At 35.7% G+C, this 23,815-nt stretch overlaps 1 protein-coding gene across 1 annotated transcript in view; it reads right to left on the reverse strand.

Annotated features, from left to right (window-relative positions):
• Nucleotides 1-23,815, reverse strand: part of SLC7A11 (solute carrier family 7 member 11) — a 75,829-nt gene that overhangs the window by 45,886 nt on the left and 6,128 nt on the right. The window contains exons 3-6 of the mRNA XM_059395542.1: nucleotides 21,774-21,889; nucleotides 14,180-14,305; nucleotides 9,512-9,611; nucleotides 1,915-1,959 (exon numbers count right to left, since the gene is read on the reverse strand). Coding sequence (XP_059251525.1) covers nucleotides 1,915-1,959; nucleotides 9,512-9,611; nucleotides 14,180-14,305; nucleotides 21,774-21,889 — 387 coding nt within the window. The remainder of the gene's footprint in view (nucleotides 1-1,914; nucleotides 1,960-9,511; nucleotides 9,612-14,179; nucleotides 14,306-21,773; nucleotides 21,890-23,815) is intronic.

A 23,815-nucleotide genomic window follows, 5' to 3' on the forward strand; every position in this document is an offset into this window, starting at 1 on the left:
GCCCCACATGGGGCTCTCTGCTCAGCGGGGAGCCTGCTTCCCCTTCTCTCTCTGCCTGCCTCTCTGCCTGCTTGTGATCTCTGTTTGTCAAATAAATAAATAAAATCCTTAAAAAAAAAAAACTGTTAAATATCATTACAAGAAAATCTGAACTATATCTATGCCACTGATGTACCATATAGCAAATATCACACTATAGGTTCCATCCCCAAATCTACAACTTGCCATTTTTTCCCCCAAGAAATATTCTCTGATACTAGATTTTAGTAACTGGGCTCTTTAAAGAATCTTTAGACTTAAAAGACATAAACCATAGTAATCTCTTTTATAAAATGAAAACTCAATGCATATTTTACATATACATATATAAAATCTAGTATGAGTAGTATGTTCTCTGTGTTACCACTTACACACTATTCTCAAAAACAGTAAAAATGGGACAACCTACTTATCTCCATAATTAATAGATTTAGAGTCATCAACTGGCTTATTATTTCAAAGTAATGCTAAAAGAAACTAGTTCCTGGTAAATGTGTGTTCTCTACTACAATCCCAGTTATAAATATGAAAGTACTGTCATAAATTTCTCATGTTTCTCAATAAAATAACTTTTTCACATGTTTAAATTACATATTGATTTGCATAACAGTTGAATCAGATAGTATGAAACATCATTTTAACCTCAATTGCTGGTTTGCAAGTTCAAAATTCTGACAACCCAGGTACGTGGCCTGATCTAACCGCTTACCATCTCCCTCCTGATATACTTAGTGCCAAAATTTGTCTACCTTAATGTGAACTGTGAACACTTGAATTTATTCTCTGATACTTAAGCAATTTCACACTGATTCACCTTTGTACATGTTTTATTTCTTGAATGTCTTTCTCTCTTTTTCTTTCTCTCTCACCCTCACCCTTCCTCACTCTATTCTAACCAAAAAACACCTGTTCATCATTTGACACTCTACATAATAAGCACATCTCCATAGACAGAGTTAAGTATTTGCCCCTTTACTCTGTCAGACGAAGTTAAAAATCTATTATGGCATCATATGATGTTACTTTCATTTGTTTTCACATTCGACTAACTGACTAGACCATGAAATCATAAACACAAGTCTTATTCATCAGTTAAGAAGATCCTAGCACAATGGTTGAAACATGGTAGATGTTTAATGAATGCCAGATGAGTTAAATTACTTTATAATTCAGTCCATATCTTATGCGGCACTTCTTAAAATTTCCCTCTTCTGCCCATAGATTATGTTGCTTTCCTGTATAGAGTCAAATGTTTTTATACAAATCACAAAATTCACTTATCTAAGTTCTGAGTTAAAAAATAATTCAATTTAGGAGCAATATATAAATCATCATTAAATTACCTCATCATCAAAAGGATTACCTACAAACAAAAAGTAAAAACAATCATCCAGCTACAAAAATTTACAAGTTCTTACAGTATTCTGCACTTACTTTGCAGCTTTCAAATAACCAGCTATTCATTAATTGCACTATTCTCTTTAATTGAACAGTTATGAAAAAATTCACATGAATTATTAAAAATAATTTTTAGACTTCACGTTTCATAGAACATTTGTGGGCAACTGAAAGTCCATGTTAAGTTGTATGCAAGTTTTTATGAGATGGATTACCTAAAATATAACTTTATTATTTTATACTTTCAGGTTATCAGATAATTTAGTTTTTAATGTGGAATATACAATAAAGTTTTTTATATCTCATTTATAATGAAGTCAAATAAAATTTATCTACCTAAGAAAATGATGATGATGAGGAGGAAAAGGATAAAGTTAAATAGCCCACACTGAGGACATTCTTTAGCTCTGTTTTTTCAACTGTCTAAACTTATATTTTATTCCTTATAAATATTTCAGAGTAAATATGGTCACTTACTTTTCAGGATTTTCCACTTCTTCAGTAACAAAATTGAGATAAAACCTAAAAATATATAAATGAATTATAAATCATCAATATATTTTACAATTATAACCCAAAGTGTCAAATTTTAAATATGAACCTTCCAATTCAGAATTATTAAACATTTAAAAACCAATACTTATTATAAGATAAAAATATCCAACAATCAAAGCTCTCACAAATCATTTTTCTATTAAACCATATGTATGGAGTTGTTTTTTATTTTTTAACATTTTTATAGAGGTATTAGATGAACAGTAAAGTGCACAAATCTTAATCTACAATTTGATGAATCTTCACATATTTATACACTTATAGAACCAACAAAAAGATCAAGAGATGAAACATTCCTAGAACCCTGGAAGTTTCCCTTATGGCCCTTTCTAGCCAATACCATTCTGTTGTCAAGGCAACCATTATTTTGACTTTTATCACCTTTAATTAGTTTTACTTCTTTCATCACAACAGACTAATATTGGGGCACCTGGGTGGCTCAGTCAGTTAAGTGTCTGCCTTCAGCTCAAGTCATGATCCCAGGGTCCTGAGATCGAGTCCCCCATCAGGCTCCCTGCTTAGTCTGCTTCTCCCCCTCCCTCTGCCTGCCTCTCTGCCTAATTGTGCTCTCTCTCTCTGTTGAATAAATAAATACAATCTTAAAAAAAAAAAGTAGACTAAACATTTGCTTGTATTACTACTACACAATAATTACTTGTGTGTGTCTGGCTTTTTTTCTGGACTTTTCTTTGGGAGTCTTATCCACGCTGTTTTATATAGCCATAATTCATTATTTTTATTGACATTGCACATTTTATTACACCATCCATTCTACTGTTGATGGTTTTGGATTACTTCCAACTTAGAGCTATTATAAATAGATACCATAAATATGCCTGTACATGTTTTGGGGGGACCATGCAATCATTTCTTTTCAACATATACTCAGAATACAATCACTGGGTTATGGGGTAGATGTATGTTTACTACCAAGCTATTTTTTTCCCATTTTTGCACTCCCAGCAATATAGGAGATTATTATGTTTCAGTGGAAGACAAAGCTGGGTATCCACAGTATTTCTCCTCAAGGAGCTCACAGTTTATAGAATAGCCTATAGAATAGTGGGACACAGCGCAGGTGTCACTGCTGGACCAGCACAGGGCACAATGGGAGCCAGGGACAAGGCCTAACCCAGACTGGCAAGTTGGGAAGGTTTTCTAGAGAAAGCATCACCCTAGTGGAGTCTCCAAAGATGCCTAACATCTATCCCTGGTGAAGTGGTGTAAGGACTGTCGAGACTCAGTACACTGCATGAGCACAGGGGTAGGAGCAACAATGTACAATATTTTGCAGTGCGAAGTGTGGCAGAAGCAGTAAGAACAGAATTTAAGTACCAAATGGCCTTTGGCTTCCAGGAATCCAGGTTTTAGTGGTGTTGGCAAGTCAGTCGAAGCTTGTAGGGCAAGAGAAGTATTACAACACAATAGCATTTCTCAGTTTTAGGGAGTTGGCGATATATAAGCACAAAAGGCAAGTAGGAACCAACAATGGTATCAAAGATATTAGATTCTCAAGGTGCACTTTTTCCTTTCCATGCACTGTTTTCTGGTATATGCTCATCCAAATAACCTCAAGTCACAAGATTATGAAGTTGTTTTTTGACACATTGTTAGTCGCTACATTATTAGTGGATAAGTAAAGAACAAAAAGTTTTGGACACTTCTGCCAAGTTCTGAAGACTTTTATGGGCCCCTTATATGGCAAAAGGTATTCTAGACATACAATATTTCACTTTCAAGTTTCATAAGATTACAACTATTACCCTAAAGTTATGACCCTAGACAAATTCAGATTCCTTTCTTTCACTTTGTGACTCTACTTGTTCCACCCAGAAAATGTCTACCACCTTTCACCCTTATTTTTCCAATCAAAAGGGATGGCTGGAGAGTCTCTGAAGCCTTTAGAGTTCTTTATTGTTATTATTATTATTTTCAGTTAGCCAACATATAGTTCTTTTTCAAGGTTCCAAGATGTACAGTTGAGGCAGATTCCATCCTCAAATAAGCATTCATAGATGACTGAATTATGAAGATGGGAAAACCAAGGGCTCATACTGGGAAAGCTAAACATATAAGGACAAACACATTTCTACCTCTTCATTTGATAGGTTTAGGCCATTTCCACAAAATAAAAGAGTCATATTTTCAAAACATTCTTCTGTTCTCTTACCATTCTGCAGAAGGTAAAACAGCCATTATATATGTACACAGAAGCTTGGGTCTGTAAGTATGAATTTTCTTCTACCTAAAACCAAATGGCTAGAATATTAGCCCAACAGACTTAAATATATTTAAAGTATCTTGTAATTTAAAATAAGAAATAGAAAATCAGTTTTATCTCATTTTTTTATAAAAACCCATCTAAATTCTAAATTTTTATCTCATTATCTCATTTTTTATTAAAACCCACCTAAATTCACAACTAGGAAGTTGACGTTCATGGTTGTCAAAAACTAGACAATAAGTCCAAAATGGAGTGCTTATGCATAGCCCTGCAGCACCAAACCAAGACAATTCCAGTTTCTGCTCTCCCAGTAAAGGAATTTTAAACCAATCAGAATCACTTGATTGGTACTAGTTAGGTAATCTGCCTGACAGATCCCCACCATTGCTTACATGAAAATAACCTTGCAAAAACCAACCTGCTTTCTTGCCTACACAAACTTCTTTGTTCCTGCTCCCTCCTGCCTATAAAACTTTCATTTTGTACAGTTCCTCAGAGCTCCTTTCTATCTGCGAGATGAAATGCTGCCTGATTCAAATCAACTTTTGCTCAAATAAACTCTTAAATATTTTAATAGGCTTCAGTTTATCTTTTAACAAGGTTAAGGCATCTAATATTTTAAGCACTATGTCTTAAGTAGAAATATTTGAATAGCTGACAGAACAGGAAGAGTAAGGTGATCTAACAAGTTAGCAATCAAGGGTATTTTTTAATGACTAGAAAGTAAGTTTTCTAAAGATAGAGGCTATAGTTATACCAGGAAGGCAAGCAACAATCAATACTTATGTCTGGGATATGCACTCTGAGGGATTTCATGTGTTTGTTATAAGGCTTAAGCAATGGGAAGTACAGGAAGGACATGTAGGCAAAAAAAGAAAGAAAAAAAAAACATAAAATAAACACGTGCACACACAGAAATGTTTCCAGGCTTCTCATGTCAAAAATAATCCAGTTCCTTCTTAATAGTTGTTTTAAAAACTGGTGTTTTCCAACAATGTTTATAGCAAGAAAGGAAATATTTGTGAAAAAAGGAACACAATTTCAAATACTTGCCATAGCTCCAGAGAATAGAGAAAAGGAAAGGGCTTGGGGCAGGGTGGGGGTGTGAAGGAGAAAGCTTCTTATTTTGGTCCAAACATTCACATCCTGTGGGAAATACACCTTTATGCTTTCCTAGTCTCCAGCAATGAGTCCATAGCATTCTCCTTGCTTTACATCTCCTCAAGGCCTCTAGAGAACGTTCACAAGATCTATTGTTTCAGCTTTTCCATAATGGTGTATAAAAGTACCACAAAGCTGGCAATGCATTCCAGTACCCAACTATGTGAATTATTTTTAAAAAGAAGCTTATTCTTTAGATTAGATTTGACACAATGGTACAAAATAATCCCAGCAGGTGCTTTAGAAAGACTAAATCTACCGAGGATAGGATTTAAAAGGGAGGAAAAAAGACACTGAAAAACTTTCTATTACACAGTTTTAAAAAACCCCACGAAGCAATATTTAGCTTTGGATCAGGATATGGGACTGAAATTGGTTGAGTTCCCTTGGGCCACGAGAAAGACTAGCAGACCTATCTCTCTGAATGCAGACATTGGCAATAATATTAAAGTTGCTCTGACCCAACTCTGTGACCTGGCTGGGTTAATGATTTCTTTCCCCCTAATCATGTTTCTGTGAAGGAGTTTTCATCATTCTAAAAAGGTTCTGCACTCCTCATAGCCAAAAGCCTGCTCTATTCAGACCCAAGTGTTGGCAGGGTCTTTTTCCTGAATTCACCATGTAGAAGTTGAATTGCTAACAGAGCAAGGCCTCCTGGAAAACAAAGGTCTCCCTGCTTTTACTTACACCCTAGGTGGTTAAGTTCTGATGACAGTAGCTGCTTCTGTCTGACTTATTTGCAATGCCCCCCACACGTTTTATTTGCATCAAACCTTGTCAGGGCAGCAGCACCGGGAGTGAAGACTCATTTACGGTGCCCCATTTATAATTCCACCATCTAGTTTTGTCATTATACTGTGAAAGACAGAGAGAGGTCAGACAGGCAGGATCACATTTAGGAAGGGAATGAATAACCCTCTCTATGAACTCCTTTCGTCTCCATCTTGCTCCATTTACAAGCAGACATTAGCTTTTCCTCGGAAACTCTGAACCCACAGACTATTTCTTCTAAACATGGCGTCCTTTTTTCTAAAACTGATGGCCGTAGATTAACAATCAGATTATTTCTAGGTAGATCCACAAAGCAGCATCTGGGTAGTATAACCACCCGGATAGAGAAAAGCAGTTACTTTTCTGTCTCTGCAGGAGGCACTTGTATCAGGTAACATTTCATTTAAAATCCCAGCCTTCATTACCAGCACAGTAATTCAACCTCCCTTAGAGAGGGATGAGGAAACGATGAGAAATCAACAGTTTTCTCTTCTTTAAAATAGGGAGTGGAGAGAAAGATCACATGGGTAAAAGTATAAACAAAAGTTCACATAACACCCGCGTTCCCTGTAAAGAGAGTGCTGAAATACATTTCTAGGCCCAAAACGGGGCCACTTAGTCCCCAAACGCCAACTCTGGGATCTATACTTATTTCCTTGTTCCTTATTCATTTTCTATTTTTCTCTTCCTTATTCTTTGAAAGAATTCTATAAAAGCCTAGCCTATAAAAGCTTCCTGTCTTCCACCCCATTCTGTGGTTTTGGAGATTCTTTAAAGTAGAGACTGCCCACTTCATGAATTGTTAAATAAAGTCTGCCTATATCACCTAAATTATTTTTTAAATTATTTTAACACGAGTAGCACTTTAGGTTCAGCATCAATAAAATGGAATATTAAGATAATAAAATAATTCAAAGTGAAAAGAGTGAGAAAAATGGAAAACTCTCTCAGCCCTCCAAAGCTGACAGAAGTAGAGAAGGTTTTCTCAACGTGAAGCTGCTGACCTGAATATCTGGTGCTGGGAGCAGGAGAGTGAGCTGGATAGAAGAATATTTTAAGATTCCGTGGGAACAAACGCACGACACTCACAGGCAAAAGAAACTTCATTCAATAGAATTAATCAGATCTCCCTTGTGACTATCTCCACATTCCACATTCCTGATTGAATATTGCTGGGCTCCCAACACTTGGCTCTAGCTGAAAGCTTTTACCACCTCCCCACTTCACTCTGGTCTCTGGGTTACCCTCCCAGTAGCTTGGCTGCTGCCCCAGGGCACCAGAGCTTTGATCCAGGCTGAATAGCCATAGAATAGTTGATTCTGCTACTAACCCTGTGATCACAACTCTGTTCTTCCTTGCCCAGCACCACATTGTGCTTTGGACAAAAATAAAAAGACTTCAAATGTACTGTGTGATTCAAGATTAATACTTACCCACAATGGCTGTAAGAATATTTCTTGAATATACAAATATTTTACACTATATCATTTAGAGCTACAATCTTCTAACACCTTTCAAACGTACTTTGTTTCAAAAGCTAGGTTAAAGTTTTAAAATCCTATACCCTCTTAATTTTCCTCTAATGCTATATTTTCACAATTCAGTGAGATTAATAGGGTAAATACCCTATTTATTTTGAAACATATATTTATATTCCATGCACTAGCTGGAAGGTACGAATCAAAAAATTAAAGAAACAGAAGTAAATAGATTTTATATTAAATGCATTTGTATAATTTTTGAGTTAGTGTGGTTTTGATACTATTTTTATGTTCATAGAACATTTTCGCAGCTAAAGCTCTACAAGTATTAGCTCTATAAATCATTTTTAAAAAGAGATTTGGCTAATTACTCCAAAAGAGTGAAATATAATTTTACTACAATGATTTTGATATTTAAGCAACACTCTTCTACCTTGTGGGCTTTCTTGTAACAGTCATTCCCACTGACTCTTAAGTCAATAAAATTTAATTAGTAAAAAAAAATCACTCTTCTCCATGATTATTGTTATTCAAATTCCTGAATAAAATAAGTCATAAATACAAAGTTCTAATGCATCAACCAGAATGACTATCACAGTTGAACATGCACAAAGGAAATGAACCCAGGGTATAGTGATTTTAATAATCTTTGCTGCATATTTTGTTTTTCAAATGTTGAGGAAATTTTAAAGAATTTGTAAGAACCTTTAATGTAACATTATCTAGTATACCTGATTTCACTATCTTAGTTCTTCCTACCCTGCTTTTAGAATATCATTTTACCTCCTGGGAACATCTCACTTATTTCTATATCTGAATTATTTCATTCTCATAGGAAAGTAGAGAAAAATCAATTAATCACTATTCACAAATACCCTTGTAGCTTCAACTGAAAGGCCTTTTGACAAACAAAAAATTAATCTTTAATTTCTCATGGCACTATTATATTTTCACTGATACAGACTTATAAGTGATTTGTTTTGGTTCTTAATGTCAGTTAGTTCCCTTGCTCAGTTGTAGACCCTAACAGTTAAAACCGGAAATAAAACCATTTAACTCATGCTCTAACAAAACTTATTGTGCTTATTTCTTGTACTTTCTTGAGGCACAAAGACATTTTGCAATGACCAAAACATTCTAACCACTGGACCAGAAAAGTCCTGATAGTAACAGAATGCTAGAAGACCACAAACCCACACGACTCCTTCCCTACCCATGATCATAGGCTGAACACATTCCCACCCCACCCAAGATTATGTGTACCCTGTCTGCTCTCACACTTACCCCCTAACCCCGAACCTCTCCCTGTAAAACTCTAGGTGTCCATCTTATAGGCAGAAAGGTCAGCTGTTAAGGATTGAGCCCAAGGTGCCAGCATCTGAAATAAATTTCTCTCTTTCTCTTTTCCAAACCCTCATTGCTTGAGTTGTTGGTTTCTCTAGCAACAGGTTCATCAGAGTTTGTTCAGCAACGATATTGGCAAGCCCAGCTAGGAGCTTCCGATTTGCCCAGTCCCCTCAGGATTCCCCAAGATGGAGCAGTTGGCCCTGGCAATGTGCACCAGGGCTCCCCATTTGTTTCCTGAGTCAGTGTTCATAACAGATTTTTTGGCAACATTAAGACCTAGATGTGTTTGTTTTTTATATCAGTCTAAATTTAATGGTCAACTTGACTGAAAAACTCAGTTATGCTTACATTAAGCCATACGCACAGTAACTGGCCAGGGGGAGGAAGCAGCACCATCCTTCCCACTTCAAGAAAGGCAGATTGTGCTAGATTGTGACTATTCACACTCTTCGAGCACCTTGCCTGGCACTTAACCAAAGTAAATGAAGGAATCAATGAAACATGCAAACCAACAGATCTAGAGATATCAACTTACCAGCCAGCGTATGCATACATCCCATAATAAAAAGCCAGTGGCAACCCCATAATACTCGCGTCTCTTCCTGAGAAGGCATCTTTAAAGTGATGTGTTTGCCCTGCAATGAGAACAGAAAGATTTTAGGACTTTTCAAAGAATTGTTTATTATTCATATTTTAACCATAAACATGGAGAAAGAAATATAAGGGTTGGGAATGAACTATACTGTTTCAGATTCATATTTCTCATTCCCTGATCATTGTCAGATGCATCTATTAAAACTGTCCATTGTAGAGGAGGAGTCCCCAAAGCATATTGCTCACCATTAATGCTATTTCATATTTCTCTTTTAATAAAATTATAGCAAAGAGCAAAATGGTTCCTGTCTGAGCATGCCTCTACTCTTACAGAGTTTGAGCATGAAAGGAGACTAAAGAATACTCTGTAAGCTATAGTTGATAGGAGTATGATAGAATTCTTTTAACTAAAGATAATATAATGCTTGTGTTGTGGAAAAAGAATTTTCTCTGCCCTCCATGATCCTTCTAGCCGGACTAAGAATCAAACTAACATAAGACAGATTAATTGGAGAAAATCAAATTTAATACTGTACATAAGGGGAACCCCCACAGAGATGGAAATTCCAAAGACAGGGAAGCAATATGATAGTTACATGAACTAAGAAGAGGGGTAGTGTTCTGAGGGTATAAAGAGGAGAAAGAACATTAGCGGGAAGGTAGAAGGAGAGTTTGGGAAAACAAAAGTTGCCCTACTATGTAAGATGAGTCTCTTAAGTAAAGAGGAATCTCTGCTATTAGCTCTCTTCCTAGTATAAGCAGGTAGTTGAGGGGGAGGTAAAGAGCTTTTCCTGAATCTGCTAGGTTTTGATTGCTTTTAACTCAAAATAATGTTCATATCAAAGTGGCCCATCTTGGGGCAGACTGTCTTTGGCATCTACACTTGGAAAGAAATATCAACAGGTCTACTCTCAATGAGAAGGAAGCAAAAAACCCAAGAACCACCTTCTCATATCATTTAACTTTCATTCTGTTTTCTGTTTTCCCCTATAGTCTATTAAGTACTCCAGTGGTACAAAACCCTGTGGACCAAATCTGCCTTCCAATGCTTCTTTTGAAAAATAAGTTTCATTGGCACACAGCCAGGCCCACTTAGTTGTGTTTTAGGATTGATATTATCAGTCTATGGCTGATTTCACTCTGAAATGGCAGAGTTGGGTAGTTGTGACAGAAACTGTATGGCAAGCAAAGTTGAAAATATTTACTGACTGGCCCTTTACAGGGGAAGTCCACTGACTCTTAGAGAATGGCATGGTTTCCTTCTAGAAACACTGAAAAGAAATTATGCTGAATTTTGAAACAGATAGATCTTAGCAAATTTTACATCAGCATGTAGATTGAATGCTTTAATTCATAACATTTTTTCCTATTTTGTGAATCATACTGGGCCTTTTCTTATATATCCTTTGGATGATTAAAAAAATTCAGACTTAGACAATATTCAAAGATAAGCATTAAAAGTCTCTTTCTCGAAGAAAATAGCAAATGAGATCACCCAAATGGGAAATGTGACTTTGCTTCAAAATTGGTCTTCACTCAAGTAAATAAAAGAGGGGTGAGTATATGAAAGATTCAGAATATTTATCACTATGTTATTTTTCTGTAGAAATCATTTTTTTTAGTTTAACTGTGTCCCTTGTAATATTTGAGATACACTTATATAAAATAAAATCCATTGTTTATCTGGGGGGAAAAAAGGGTTGGAAGGTAGATAATGTATCTGATTATGATGCTCTCTCTTCACTGAAACCTCAGTTGTTGCCTGGGTTGTACAGACAGCAATTTATATTAATACAATATGTATGAGCTTTGAGACCAAAAATGGAGAAGGTTGAGTTGTACAATAAATAACTTTGCCTCAAAGTATCCAATTCCAAAGTATAGTTCATTTAAGAAAAATGACACAGTGAATTAAAAAATGCCTATTTTACTAAAACATCTCTGTATCCTCATACAGGGGAAATATAAATACTGGAGCTCAGATAAAAACATCTGTTGAATATTCTTTTATCATGACATATGGTCTCCTTGGCCTAAAGAGATAATATTCTAAGAGTAGAGTACTGAATAAGCAATAAGAAAAACCAAACTTTATTAAAGATCAGGTCCTAAAGCATAAATCCTAAAAAAAAATGTCATTTTGAGAGTATTACAGAAGAGAGGCTTTTCTAGACTTCAGGAATATTTTGGATGATTATTACTCTCAAAAATATGAGAGTAATAATATTCAAAGGAAAGTTTTTAACAAGTCCTCATAAGTAAATGCAGAACATACAACTGTTTTCAGGATCTGATTAGAGTGGAAATAAATGTACTCTCTGTATTAGTAAAGTTTTTCTCTTCCTAGAGTTACAAATTAATGTGAGTAATTTGTGATTGAGTTAGACAGAAAGAAAAATCAACATTTTGTATTAATAGAGTAAATATGATTGCTAAGAATATTCCCCAAAATATTAAAATTTTACTTTAAATGTAGTAATATTCTTACAGCTGTTCCCTGTTAGGTGGGCTATAAAAGGAAGCCTGTTCACATTAAACACTGATAGGTATCGTAAGTATTAATTAAAGGATCATTCTATTTTTAGTGTTGAAAAAGATCCAAAAGATACATTATAATCTCTGTTCTTAAGGAATTTGCAATAAAATAACATTTGGGAAACCTCACCTCATCTCACATTCATATATAAATAGGTGGTAAAAAAATGACTACAGTCTTACATTAGACCAAAAAAAAAAAAAAAAAAAAATCTTAGCTTTAAAGGATACTATATCATCTTTTGGAACCTAAACTAGAACTTAAGTAGGGTCAATGAGTCAGGATCTCTGTATTTTCTAAAAATGGAAAAAATGCCTTACAAAAATGGAAGAAAAGACTAAAGAGTTAGCCCATAAAAAGGAAGCACTAATAATGTTCTCTACATTTCTAAGGGATCAGATAAAATGAGCAGGCCAGCTCTGTGGCAGCCAATGTGAATTAGAAGAGCAAGCTCACATATTCTCTTTAGTGTAAGCCATAGCATTAAAATCTTTATTGTGTTTACTCTGAGTTGGCTGAAGTTGCTGGATTTGATACGACCATTTAGCCCAGAGAGTTCTAAGATCTTCCATTAGTAAATGGACCATAGCTGCTCCCTTTCCCTAACTGCAGAATGACAGCTCTTTCAGTGTTATTGTTTGATGTCTCTATCATCAGCCATGATTTTGCTAAATTTTGGTGTTTCCTTTTGTCTTGTGTAATTTTTCTCCTGCAACTTCACAAAATTTCTCCCTAAATTCCCTTTCCTGGAACAGATCATATCAATGTAAACATTACATACTTAACATGCCCAAGTTATATGTCACTCTTTCATAATTTCATCTCACTTTTTTAATTCCTACTATCAAACCCATTGTTAACTAATCAATTCACCTGGACCTCCTATTCTTCCAACAACTTCCACTGAATCCAAGCAATCACATGTTCCTTCTTCCCTATAACTCTAAATAACATCACCTGCTCAACCATCTCATCTTTTCCTATTTCAACTCTACAAATACTCTCCCAAGATGATATTACATTTCCCATAGAAATGCATATTTTACTTTAAAAATAATGTAACCAAGATGCCCTTCAATGGACGAATGGATAAAGAAGATATGGTCCATATATACAACGGAGTATTATGCCTCCATCATAAAGGATGAATACCCAACTTTTGTATCAGCATAGATGGGAATGGAAGAGATTATGCTGAGTAAAATAAGTCTAGCAGAGAGAGTTAATTATCATATGGTTTCACTTACTTGAGGAACATAAGGAATAACACAGAGGATATTGGGAGATGAGGAGGAGAACTGAGTTGGGGGAAATCAGACTGGGAGACAAACCATGAGAGACTGTGGACTCTGAGAAACAAACCTAGGGTTTTGGAGGGGAGGGGAATGGGAGATTGGGTGAGCCTGGTGGTGGGTATTAAGGAGGGCATGTATTACATGGAGCACTGGGTGTGGTGCATAAACAATGAATTTTGGAACACTGAAAATAAAATAAAATGAAAAAAAAAAGAAAAGAAATAAAAATAATGTAACAATAAAAATTAAGTTTTTACAAGGTTTTTTTTGGTCAGATATTTGATTTTTAGGAATGTTACTCCCGTATCTGCCTCTCCTTCATTCAAGACTATTCTCAAGGTAAAAGTTACAATAGCTATAGAGTAAAAGAATTTTTGGCTATCTTATTTTCCAGTTATCCTTTTTTCTTTAGTCTTTATTACTACTAGTGAATGATTTTAAAGTAAATACAAGGGGATATGGTTATCTGTCATTAAAACTAATGGCAGATTTGTTTTTCCACTTGGAGTTTTCACTCCAAAGCATTTATTTGGAGAGAATTCACTGATGCCTTATTTTGTTGCTTGGCCCAGTCTTAATTCTCTTGTTGCCATTCAGCTGTAAATACCAATGCACCCCCAATGCGGCAGTCTTTCAAATCAATTAGATGACAGTATAGAGTCTAAGTTCCACAAACAGAGACTAATTAAGAGATTCTGCTAGTACAAGTGAAAGTTAGTGCTAGGAAAGATCAAAAGCAGATACGTGTTTTAAAAAGCATTTACTTTCCAGTCCATACCTTTAATTAGCTGCATAACTCCAGGGACTATAATTATCAGAATTGCTGTGAGCTTGCAAAAGGTTAGGAAAATCTGAATCCGGGCACTCCAGCTGACACTCATGCTGTTTAGGACCATCACTACAGCTGCAAACAAACAGATGAAGGTACAGAAGGTGAATTCTCATTGGCATGAAGACATCTTAAGTCCTTGCTATTCACATGCCACCCATTAACCAGCAAAGTTGGCATTACCTGGGGGCATTCTGGAATGCAGAATTTCAGGCACTGCCCTAGACCTAATAGATACTTTTCAACAAGATGTCTAGGTGATTTTTAATGCACATTGAAGTTTGAGAAGCTTGGACAAAACTATCAGACAGTAAAATTTCATTTCTTGGTCTTTGTATATGTCAATAAGAGTGGGCATATACTATAGTTTCCTAGAAGTCATATAAAAATATCTTCTAACCAAATCCTGAAGTCATCATAATATGCAATCAAATTGCTGAACATGACTCTGCAGCTTGGTAAGTCAGGTAACTCTTTCCTACTGTAATGATGTTACACATATGCACCTGCCAGAATGGAAAGGAATGGAGAGACTCAAGAAAGATGTCAAGAATTTGGTTAGGACCTTATTCTCTACTCTCAGAACTAGCCCTAGTGAGCACTCTGGTTTTCCACTCCACCTTCCAATCAGCACATGAAGGAGAGACTTTCAACCTACCCTAAAAAATATAGGCTTCCAAGATGTGTTTAGGGACTTAGACAAAAAGAGTTATAGGTAATGAGTCCTAAAGTGTTCCCGGACTAGGACACCCCTTGAGTGTGAAGCCAGCAGACTTTCTAAATGATGCCATCTACAGTTTCCGGAGTAACATTCAACTATCCACTTTCCCCACATAGTCACCCATGATAACCCAGAGGATAGAACAAGCATTTTCTATCTCTGTATTGCTAGTGTCCATCTCCATGCTTGGCCCAAGAAGATAATCAACACAATTTTGTTGAATGAATGAATGAGTTGGATCTTCAGCTTAAAAATAAACTGTCTTTCAGCTACGAAGGCATGAAATGAATGATGATATTCTAAGACCAGACTTCTATACTCAGCTGGAATGACTTCCAGAGGTTCTTCTAGACCACAGGTTTCAACTTAATGCTCTTTCCAGAAGTTTATATTCATTGTTAGCTCTCCCACCCCTGCCAAAGCTACTTCCTGCAAACTACCTGATGTTTGCAGTTATCATCTATAAGCTTTATTTTTTTAAAAGGTGTATCCCTCTTAAACAAATAACACAAATGTATGAACATATTTCTCAGGGGACAAAATAACACACAAGACTTTTATAATTCCAGGTGCAATAGGAAGTTTTCCTATTATACAGTCATCGATTATCTTCATAGTCTCCATTGGCTTATACAATCACTAGCTCATTTCAGAACTTTAGAATCAGTGCAAATGTTACCAACACATAACATATACAGTAATGGCAAAAATTTTAAAATAACCTCGGGCCCTAAAGGAAGGCTTTTAATGATTTATTATGCAGCCATTTAAAAATCATGGTGCTGCTAGATATGTATTGCATGAAAGGATGTTCATGATATATTACTGATCAGTATAGCAAGTTACAGAGAGAAGGATGAATGGATGGATGGATGGATGGACAGAGAGAGAGAGATAAAGGACGCAAAGACAGAGAGAAATGAAAGAAAAGAAATCTGAAAGAGTCTTTACCAAAACACTAACAGAAGGTATCTATAGATGACCGAATGTTGCATTTTGTTTTATTTTTATTTATTCTTTCTGTATTTAATAATTTTTATAATGAACATGCAGCATTTTAAGTGAAAATCAGTAAAACAACTTTAACTTTTGAAAAATTCAAGGATGGGAAAATAAATCAGAGGATCTCATATAAAGTTAAATAAGGGTTTACTAATGATGAAGTGTTGCAAAGAAGTAATGATGAGAATGATCAGAAAGGCTGGAACCTCAAATGATCTCCATGGAAGGCTAACAGAAATATTTTACCTATGTTTGAAGCTAAACACATAAAGAAAGACAGGTCTATTGTTAATGGCAGAGTGCTTTACTTTATCAGAAGAAGGATAAAAAATAAAATTACTTTTCTTTCTCCAACATAAAACACTTACGTGCTGAAAATAATTTAATGCAACCCTGCTCCCCACTTCATCATCCAGTTATTCTTTTTTTTTTCTTTTTTCTATGCAAATGACTCTGTGATAAATGAGTCATCATATGAAAGCATTATTTTTTTTAGTTAAGGAGATGCACCATTGGCCTGAAAAAAATTGGACTCATGTTCCCACCACCAACAAAAGAGCACTGTTTCCTTTTAAATAGAGCTCCTAAAACCTAAAACACTATTTCTGAAAGTACTTCACTATAGAAAAGAGCTGTTGTATAGAGAGAAAAAAAGGACAAAGGAAAGAGAAAGCGAGAAAGGAAAGGAAAGGAAAGGACAGGAAAGGAAAGGGGAAAAAGGAATGGAAAGGAATAGAGAGGCGAGGAGAGGGGAGGGAGGGGAGGGAGGAAAGTTAGGAGGAAGTGAAGGTGGACACTTAATAATGAGTGGAATGCTAATTATTTGGTACACCCAATTCCAGCTGCGATGTACCTCTATGACCCTAAAGTACATGGCTTAACAAGTAACAAGGCAGCCAGTACAGGGGGACCATGAAGGTCCTCAAGTGACTAGAAATGCTGTTTCATCATGTGTCTTTACACAGAAACTTAAGTCTACATATGTCGCTTATCCAACAATATTGAAAAGGGGCGTTGGGATTCACAAAATGCAAGAGCTTTCTGGGTTTCTGCAACGAATACTATCTATTTTGTTTTTTATAGATTATCTACCCACATTGTAATAAAAGAAATTTGAGTAAGTTCTGTGGTCCCCCCTAGCTTTACTTCCTTTGAATAATAAATGCAAAATTCACACATTAGAAACTATATTTATATTAATTTTGGCCTCTTTTTTCTTACCAGAATAAAAATACAGGGAGATATAATTTTTAATTACTTATTTATAGTGCAGTTTTCTAAGACTGAAACCCAGCCATAAAAGCTATATGTATAAATACTGGAGACAAGAAATACATATTGGAAGAGAGCTGTTTCTGAAGAGGATCTTTAAGGAAATGTGAAGGACTGGACTGGCAAGTGTTTCCTTTTGTACTTCTATAATTCAAGTCTGTCTTTGGATTTGTTGAGTAAGATTACTGAGCCTGAATATATGGGTTTTTCTCCCAGATTCAGGTTCTCTCTGGCTTCTTACTTCTGACTCCTTCATGCTAAATTGACAAAATATATGGATACCATAGGTAAGCCATGTGGTGGGTTAAAGTGATAATTCCATGGTTTTTTTATAACAGCTGCCTGGGTTACCTTTCTCTTTGTTAGCAGTCATTTCCTGGATGTATTGATCTCAGAGAAGATAAACACCTCTAGCCATAAACATCTTTATAAAGGACAGACAGTCTATGTCGAGGATCTTGATATTAAAAATAAAATTGGTAAGCATTACATAATTGTAAACTGTTATATGGCAGGCATTGTATAAGGACTTTACATGGAAAATGTTATCTAGTCCTCATCTCCCTATGATGGGGACACCATCATTGGCTTTAGCTTCCAGATGGGCAGCTGAAACTTGGGTTAGTATTTAACAGGCTTACATTCACACAGGTAAGCATAAAGATAGGACTGGAGCCTAGGTAAACTGATATCAGAGTCCACACTTTTATTCCAAGCTCACAAGTAACAATAAGGAAGTAGCTCAAAAGACACACATGATCTCACTAGTATACCTCGTTCCTTCAAACTCCTAGTGGCCCTGCCTCTCTGCTAAGATACATGATTATCTTGGCTAGGATTTCAAGATACTTTGATCCTACATTTTATTTGTCATCCTCCTGAAGGACATGGTTATTGATTTTCAGTGCTTATATATTTCAATACCAAGTATACCTACCTAGGTATGGTAGAAAAGGGGTGGGTAGAGCCAGACTTCAGAATATTTAAGCAAAACCACTCCACATGCTGTATTTGAAATGCTGGCCCAGAACGGATCCTTCATTTTCTTTCATGTAATTCAATGATGCCAGGAAAATGGTATGGAAAAAGCAAGTACAGTGATATAGAATTTTTTATAATGCAGCCACAAGTGTTCTTTTCTTTGCTTCTTCTAATTATTCCCACCAGGCGTGAGAAGCAGGGTGGAGCTCTTTACTCACCTATACCCACAGTCAGTGAGGAAGGAAATGGTGCTCGGAGACGGTTAGGAATGGATCTGGGATGAGATTTCATATTTTAAAGAAAGTATTTTCGTTATAATATTTTGCCATTCAAGTGTATATTATATAGGGAAGAGTTTTAGGAGACCAGAACAAAAGATTGGATATCATTTTACATATCGAACATCCTTCAGTGCTTGCCAAAGCTCCATGGGCAGGGAAACTTGCTGGTGTTGCACGGGTGTGAGGTTCAGACTGGGCTAGAGGAGAGCACCTTATGTGAATGTATAAGATGTCCCAGCTAGACTTCCCTGTGCCTGACATCTTTACCCAAATGGATAGGAGTTCAGATAAGCAAAAACTTTCCATCCTTATTAAACTGACAGAGTACTTTCGAGTACTTTCAACAAAGGGCAGATAAATGAGTATTTAGTAACTACCCACTCCTACCCCACTATCATTTCTCAAATGGCTGGTTAACATTTCACAAAACCTGAAATCCCCTTTTTTTCCTGTGACTTGATTCTAACAAGATCCTTCAGGTTTACACTTCTTCTACACTTGAACTAGAGATTGCAAACTACCACAAAACCTTTCTTCCCCTAAGAAATACAAGGAAGCAATCCAGGAAATTAAACTCTGTTTCCATACCTGACCAACCTTCCATCCTTCACAGGCAGAAAATCACTGATACTCACTTTCAGGAATACAGAATAGGAGAGATTTGCCCCAGGTAAATTTCTCCTTCTCCATCTCCATATCCACCCTGTTGCTCCATTAAAGCTAAATTCTTCTTATAGAAGGTCTCACTCTCCCAGTGAGGCCACTGACTTACATTACCTACCACTGGGTCATACCAATTCCTTGTTTTCCCTTTCAGTGCTTCTAATTTTAGAAATATATTTCCTCAGCATCTCAAGCTTGCAGACTTAGAGAACATTAAAATATATAAGCTAATGTTATAATAATGGCAAAAATGAAGAAAATGTTCAGGTTCATTCAAGATTTACTCAGGCTTTGTGAACTCTTCCATCACGAATCTCTACTACAAGAGTTTGGTAGACCACAACTTGCTTAGTTAGCCTCACCTATAATTGCACTAAAATTTTGCTTTGAACAGTTTCCATTTTCTCCTCCAAAATACAAATTTTCCCTTCAAAAAGTTAATAGCACTGGGATAAACAAAAAGAATCATCCAGACTCTTTCATGTAGTAGTATGTCATGACTATCTGTCTCATTTGAAGTCCAAATTAGGTAATATTTGCAGACTTGTAAATGTTTACATAAAATCTACTGAAACTTTGCTAATTCTTTTATTTAAGTTGATAAATACATAAATACATTGTGCCTAAAATAGATATAGTTTTTAAAACTTCTATTGTAAATATACAAACCTCCCAAAAACATTATCTCTATCTTCTTTTCAAATATAATGATCACGGTATGATTCTGCCTCAGTGATTTGAGGGACAAGAATATAATGGTTATAATAATGACTGTTAGTCCAAGTGGGAGACCAGATTTATCAAGAACTTTATACAGATAAGGCATTTTGCAAAAGGCCTTAAAAATCTGACATAATTTCATCTTTCTGCAGTCATCTAAGACAGATTATCTTTTCACAGATATTTTACCAATAAATAAAAGTAATGCTTAAGAAGTTTTAATATTTAGCTCCAAATCACAAAACTAAGAAACTGTCACAAATAAATTTCAATTCCAGCCTGTTTGCCTTCAAAGCCAAAGCTGTAACTACTATGCTAAGACAGTTCATCCTACAAAAGCTCATGGTATTAGATCCGAAGATTACATTGAACAAATTCTGTTTAATTTACCACCATTGTCCTACTGCCTGAGAAAACTGAAGATATGTAATCCTCCAGGTTTAACAAGTAGATTTTTCTGTTAAAGAAAAATTCTTCGACCTCTTCTCATAGAATCAGTCAGTCAACAAATATTTATTAAACACAAATACCACACACAGAGCCATGTGAAGGGCTAGAAATACAGCAGTGAAAGGGCCCTTGGTCTTATGGAACTGCCAATGGTGTTTTCTCACAAGAGTATCAATAGTTACCATTTTGCAATTTGTTCTTAAGAAATTGCAGGCATTACCCAAACCACTATACATATGCTGTCTTGGTTAATATCATTTAATCCTCACAAAACACCCTATGAAGACTCCGGTGGATTTACAGGTAAGAATACTGAGGTGTGGAATGGTTCAACGAATTGTCCCTGAGTCTCACATCCGTAGTGTATGTTAAGGGCATGATGAGCTAAGCTTGCCATTACCTCTCCAGAACTCAGAAAGGTCTATCTCGAGTATTTTTCTTTGTCTTTCTTCAAAGATTTCACAGAATAATAGTGTGTGCATGTTTAGTGGATAAAGTAGCAAATCCAGAATGAGCCTAATTTCAAAAACATATGTATCTACACATAAGATATTTTTATATGTAATTAACTCTTTCCTGTAAACAAAACACTCACCTCTCTACTGGCAAATGCGCATTGTTCTCTTCATTGTTCTACTGAAACACTTTAGCCATGCATAACTGAAATTTTCTTCAAGAGTACCCAATTCAGTTATTCTTGTGTTGTTTACTATTTCCAGATAGTTCTTATTCAAAAATGACCATACTGATTCTTAAAACTGATTTAATTAGCACCTGGTCTTAATTTATTGTTTCCCATAATATTGAAAGGCGTGGCTTCATATCACTTATGTAATGCTATGTATTTTCCTCTTTTATTTCTTTCAAAAATTGCCTAATATTTGGGCACATTGATAAAAATGAATAAATTCCCAATCTGGAGACCTAATCTAAGAAGTGGTACTAATAATCACATATTAAAAGTAGAATTTTATCATGACCATCAATGGACAGCTAAAACTACAACACTGAGGGTGACAGTCTGCTAACACTATAAAATGCACAAATACAACATACACAACCTACACATGAACAGCACTCCAGGAAGATAAGAGAGTTATCATTCAACATATTATCAGTGAGGAAGGATAAATTTCGAATTCAAAAATCCATAAAATCGTTGGGTTTTCATCTTTAAATTTCTACGAATAAGGTGGTTTTTGTTTGACCATCTCAGAAGGTTACCCATCATATCTATTGATCCATTGCAAAACTAGCATGTAATGTAATACCAGGGATCACTCTGAATACTTATTTTTTTTCTTTATTTTCCAACATGAATTTGTCAAGGAACTGAAGCCAAAGGAGCAGGATGTGGAGAGCAGTCCCATCATGCAAAAAGTTTACAGAAACTTTGTCATTAATCACTTGTGCTTTTTTTTCTCCTTTCCTTATTTATATCAATGATACTCACTTATGCCCACAGCTGTAATGAGCTTGATTGCAAGTTCAGGAATTTCACATTGAATAAAAAAGGGTTCCAGAATGTAGCGTCCAAAGGCCAGAGAAATCACAGCAGTGGCTGCCGGGCTGGGAAAAAACAAACAAACAAACAAAAAAATAGGTTAACAAAGGAAAAAACAAATAGCATCCTCATTAAACTTTTTCTATCTTGAGGTAATGTTATTCAACATAAAGAACATGTTAAATATAAAATCCTGTAATTTTCCAAACTTCGTATTTGATTAGGTTGTCACAGACATTCCAAGTAAAATATGGCCTATAACATTGGTGGTTAGTTTAAACTTCTCAAATGCATGAAAGCAAGACTTGGTCCTATCAATTTTGTCCCTGCTTTCCTAGATCTGACTTTTTTTCCCCCTTAAAAATCTAGTTTATTATTTGAGATCCTGATGGAGCTGGGCTTTACAAGAAGCAGTCCTCTCAATAAGTCAACAACTAAACTCCAGCCGCAAGCACAAATGGGGTAAGGGTACAGTGCTAATGAATGGAGCATGGTCAGGAGAATGAATACAAAACCCAACTTCAGAAATTATTATTCATAAGTGCTCATTGAAAATATATGCTTTTGATCTTGACATTGTATTCTTCCTATTTTTTCCAGTACAAAAACTTGAAGAGCCAAGTGATTATTCTTAATTTCATAGAAATATTCAGATGCAAAGTATAAGTTAAAAAATAGAAATGCTGTTATGATTTTACACAACTGAATAAATACCCAGAGATAAGAAAATTAAATAAGTTCAGGTCTATAATAAAAGAGGTAACAAACCACTCTACTTTAATTCTTCAAATATTTCTAAGAGAAAATTGCATGTGCCTTTACATTCACTTCTATAAGAATGCATGCTCTTTAGATACACAGGTAAATTCATGGAATTATCTAATTTCTCATACCAATCTTCACTTTCAGCTTCTCTTCTCATAGTTACTCAGCACCCATGCTCAATCCCTAGATTGTCAGAAAAACCAACCACCATTATGTTCCAAGGTCAGCCTGCTTGTACTAGACAGCACCATATATTTTTTGATTTTCTTTTTTTCCTAAAGACCCTCTCCTCTTCCACCCTCAAAAGATGATTTTTCTTATTCTTCATCATTTGCAAATTTTTAATGTATAAATTAAAATCTGATCACATCATTTTAGTGCTTTCAAAACATGCTCAGGATATGCAAAATCCTTTAGTTACGGCTCCATCTGGTCTAAGCTTTCCCTTCCTCTTGGTTTGCTTCTTCCCACTAGAAGGAGCTGAATACTCTTTGCCAGGAGCCCCTGCGACTTATTGACAATTTTTTTATACCTCATATCTTTGTTCAATCTTTTTATGTTCAAGGAAGTTCCTTTAATCTTCCGATTGGGTGAGAGTTCCATGAGTACACCCTCTTACCGAGTCTCATGGTTTCCCTTTCATGGTCCTGATCACAGTAGCAACTTTATCCTCAGTATGTGATTCTTGATTGATAACTATTTCCCTCATGTGACCCTGAGCTAAATGAATTCCAGACTCTGTCCATCTTTTTTTTTTTTTTAAGCCTTTATTTATTTATTTGACAGAGAGAGACACTGTGGGAGAGGGATCACAAACAGGGGGAAGTGGGAGACTGAGAAGCAAGCTTCCAGCCAAGCAAGGAGCCCAACATGGGACTCGATCCCAGGACCCCAGGATCATGACCGGAGCTGAAGACAGATGCTTAACGACTGAGCCACCCAGGCGCCTCTAAGATTCTGTCCATTTTAATCACTGTTTTATTCCCAGTGTTTAGTACAGTATCTATCCTAAGTAGAAAACCAATAAATATTTAAATATGTGGTTAATGCTTAAGTTCAATCTAATGACCTCTGCTATGTACTGATGTATGATTTTTTTTTTCTTGAAATCTATGTTCTACAGGTTATTCCTGGAAAGTCTGAATCATCATTTTAAGTATTTAGACACCATGGGTGCTGTCAACAGATGAGAAATATTAAAGTACCTAGGCATCTTGTCAATCCTC

Source organism: Mustela nigripes, chromosome 1, assembly GCF_022355385.1.
Source record: "Mustela nigripes isolate SB6536 chromosome 1, MUSNIG.SB6536, whole genome shotgun sequence".
Classification (NCBI taxonomy): domain Eukaryota; kingdom Metazoa; phylum Chordata; class Mammalia; order Carnivora; family Mustelidae; genus Mustela; species Mustela nigripes.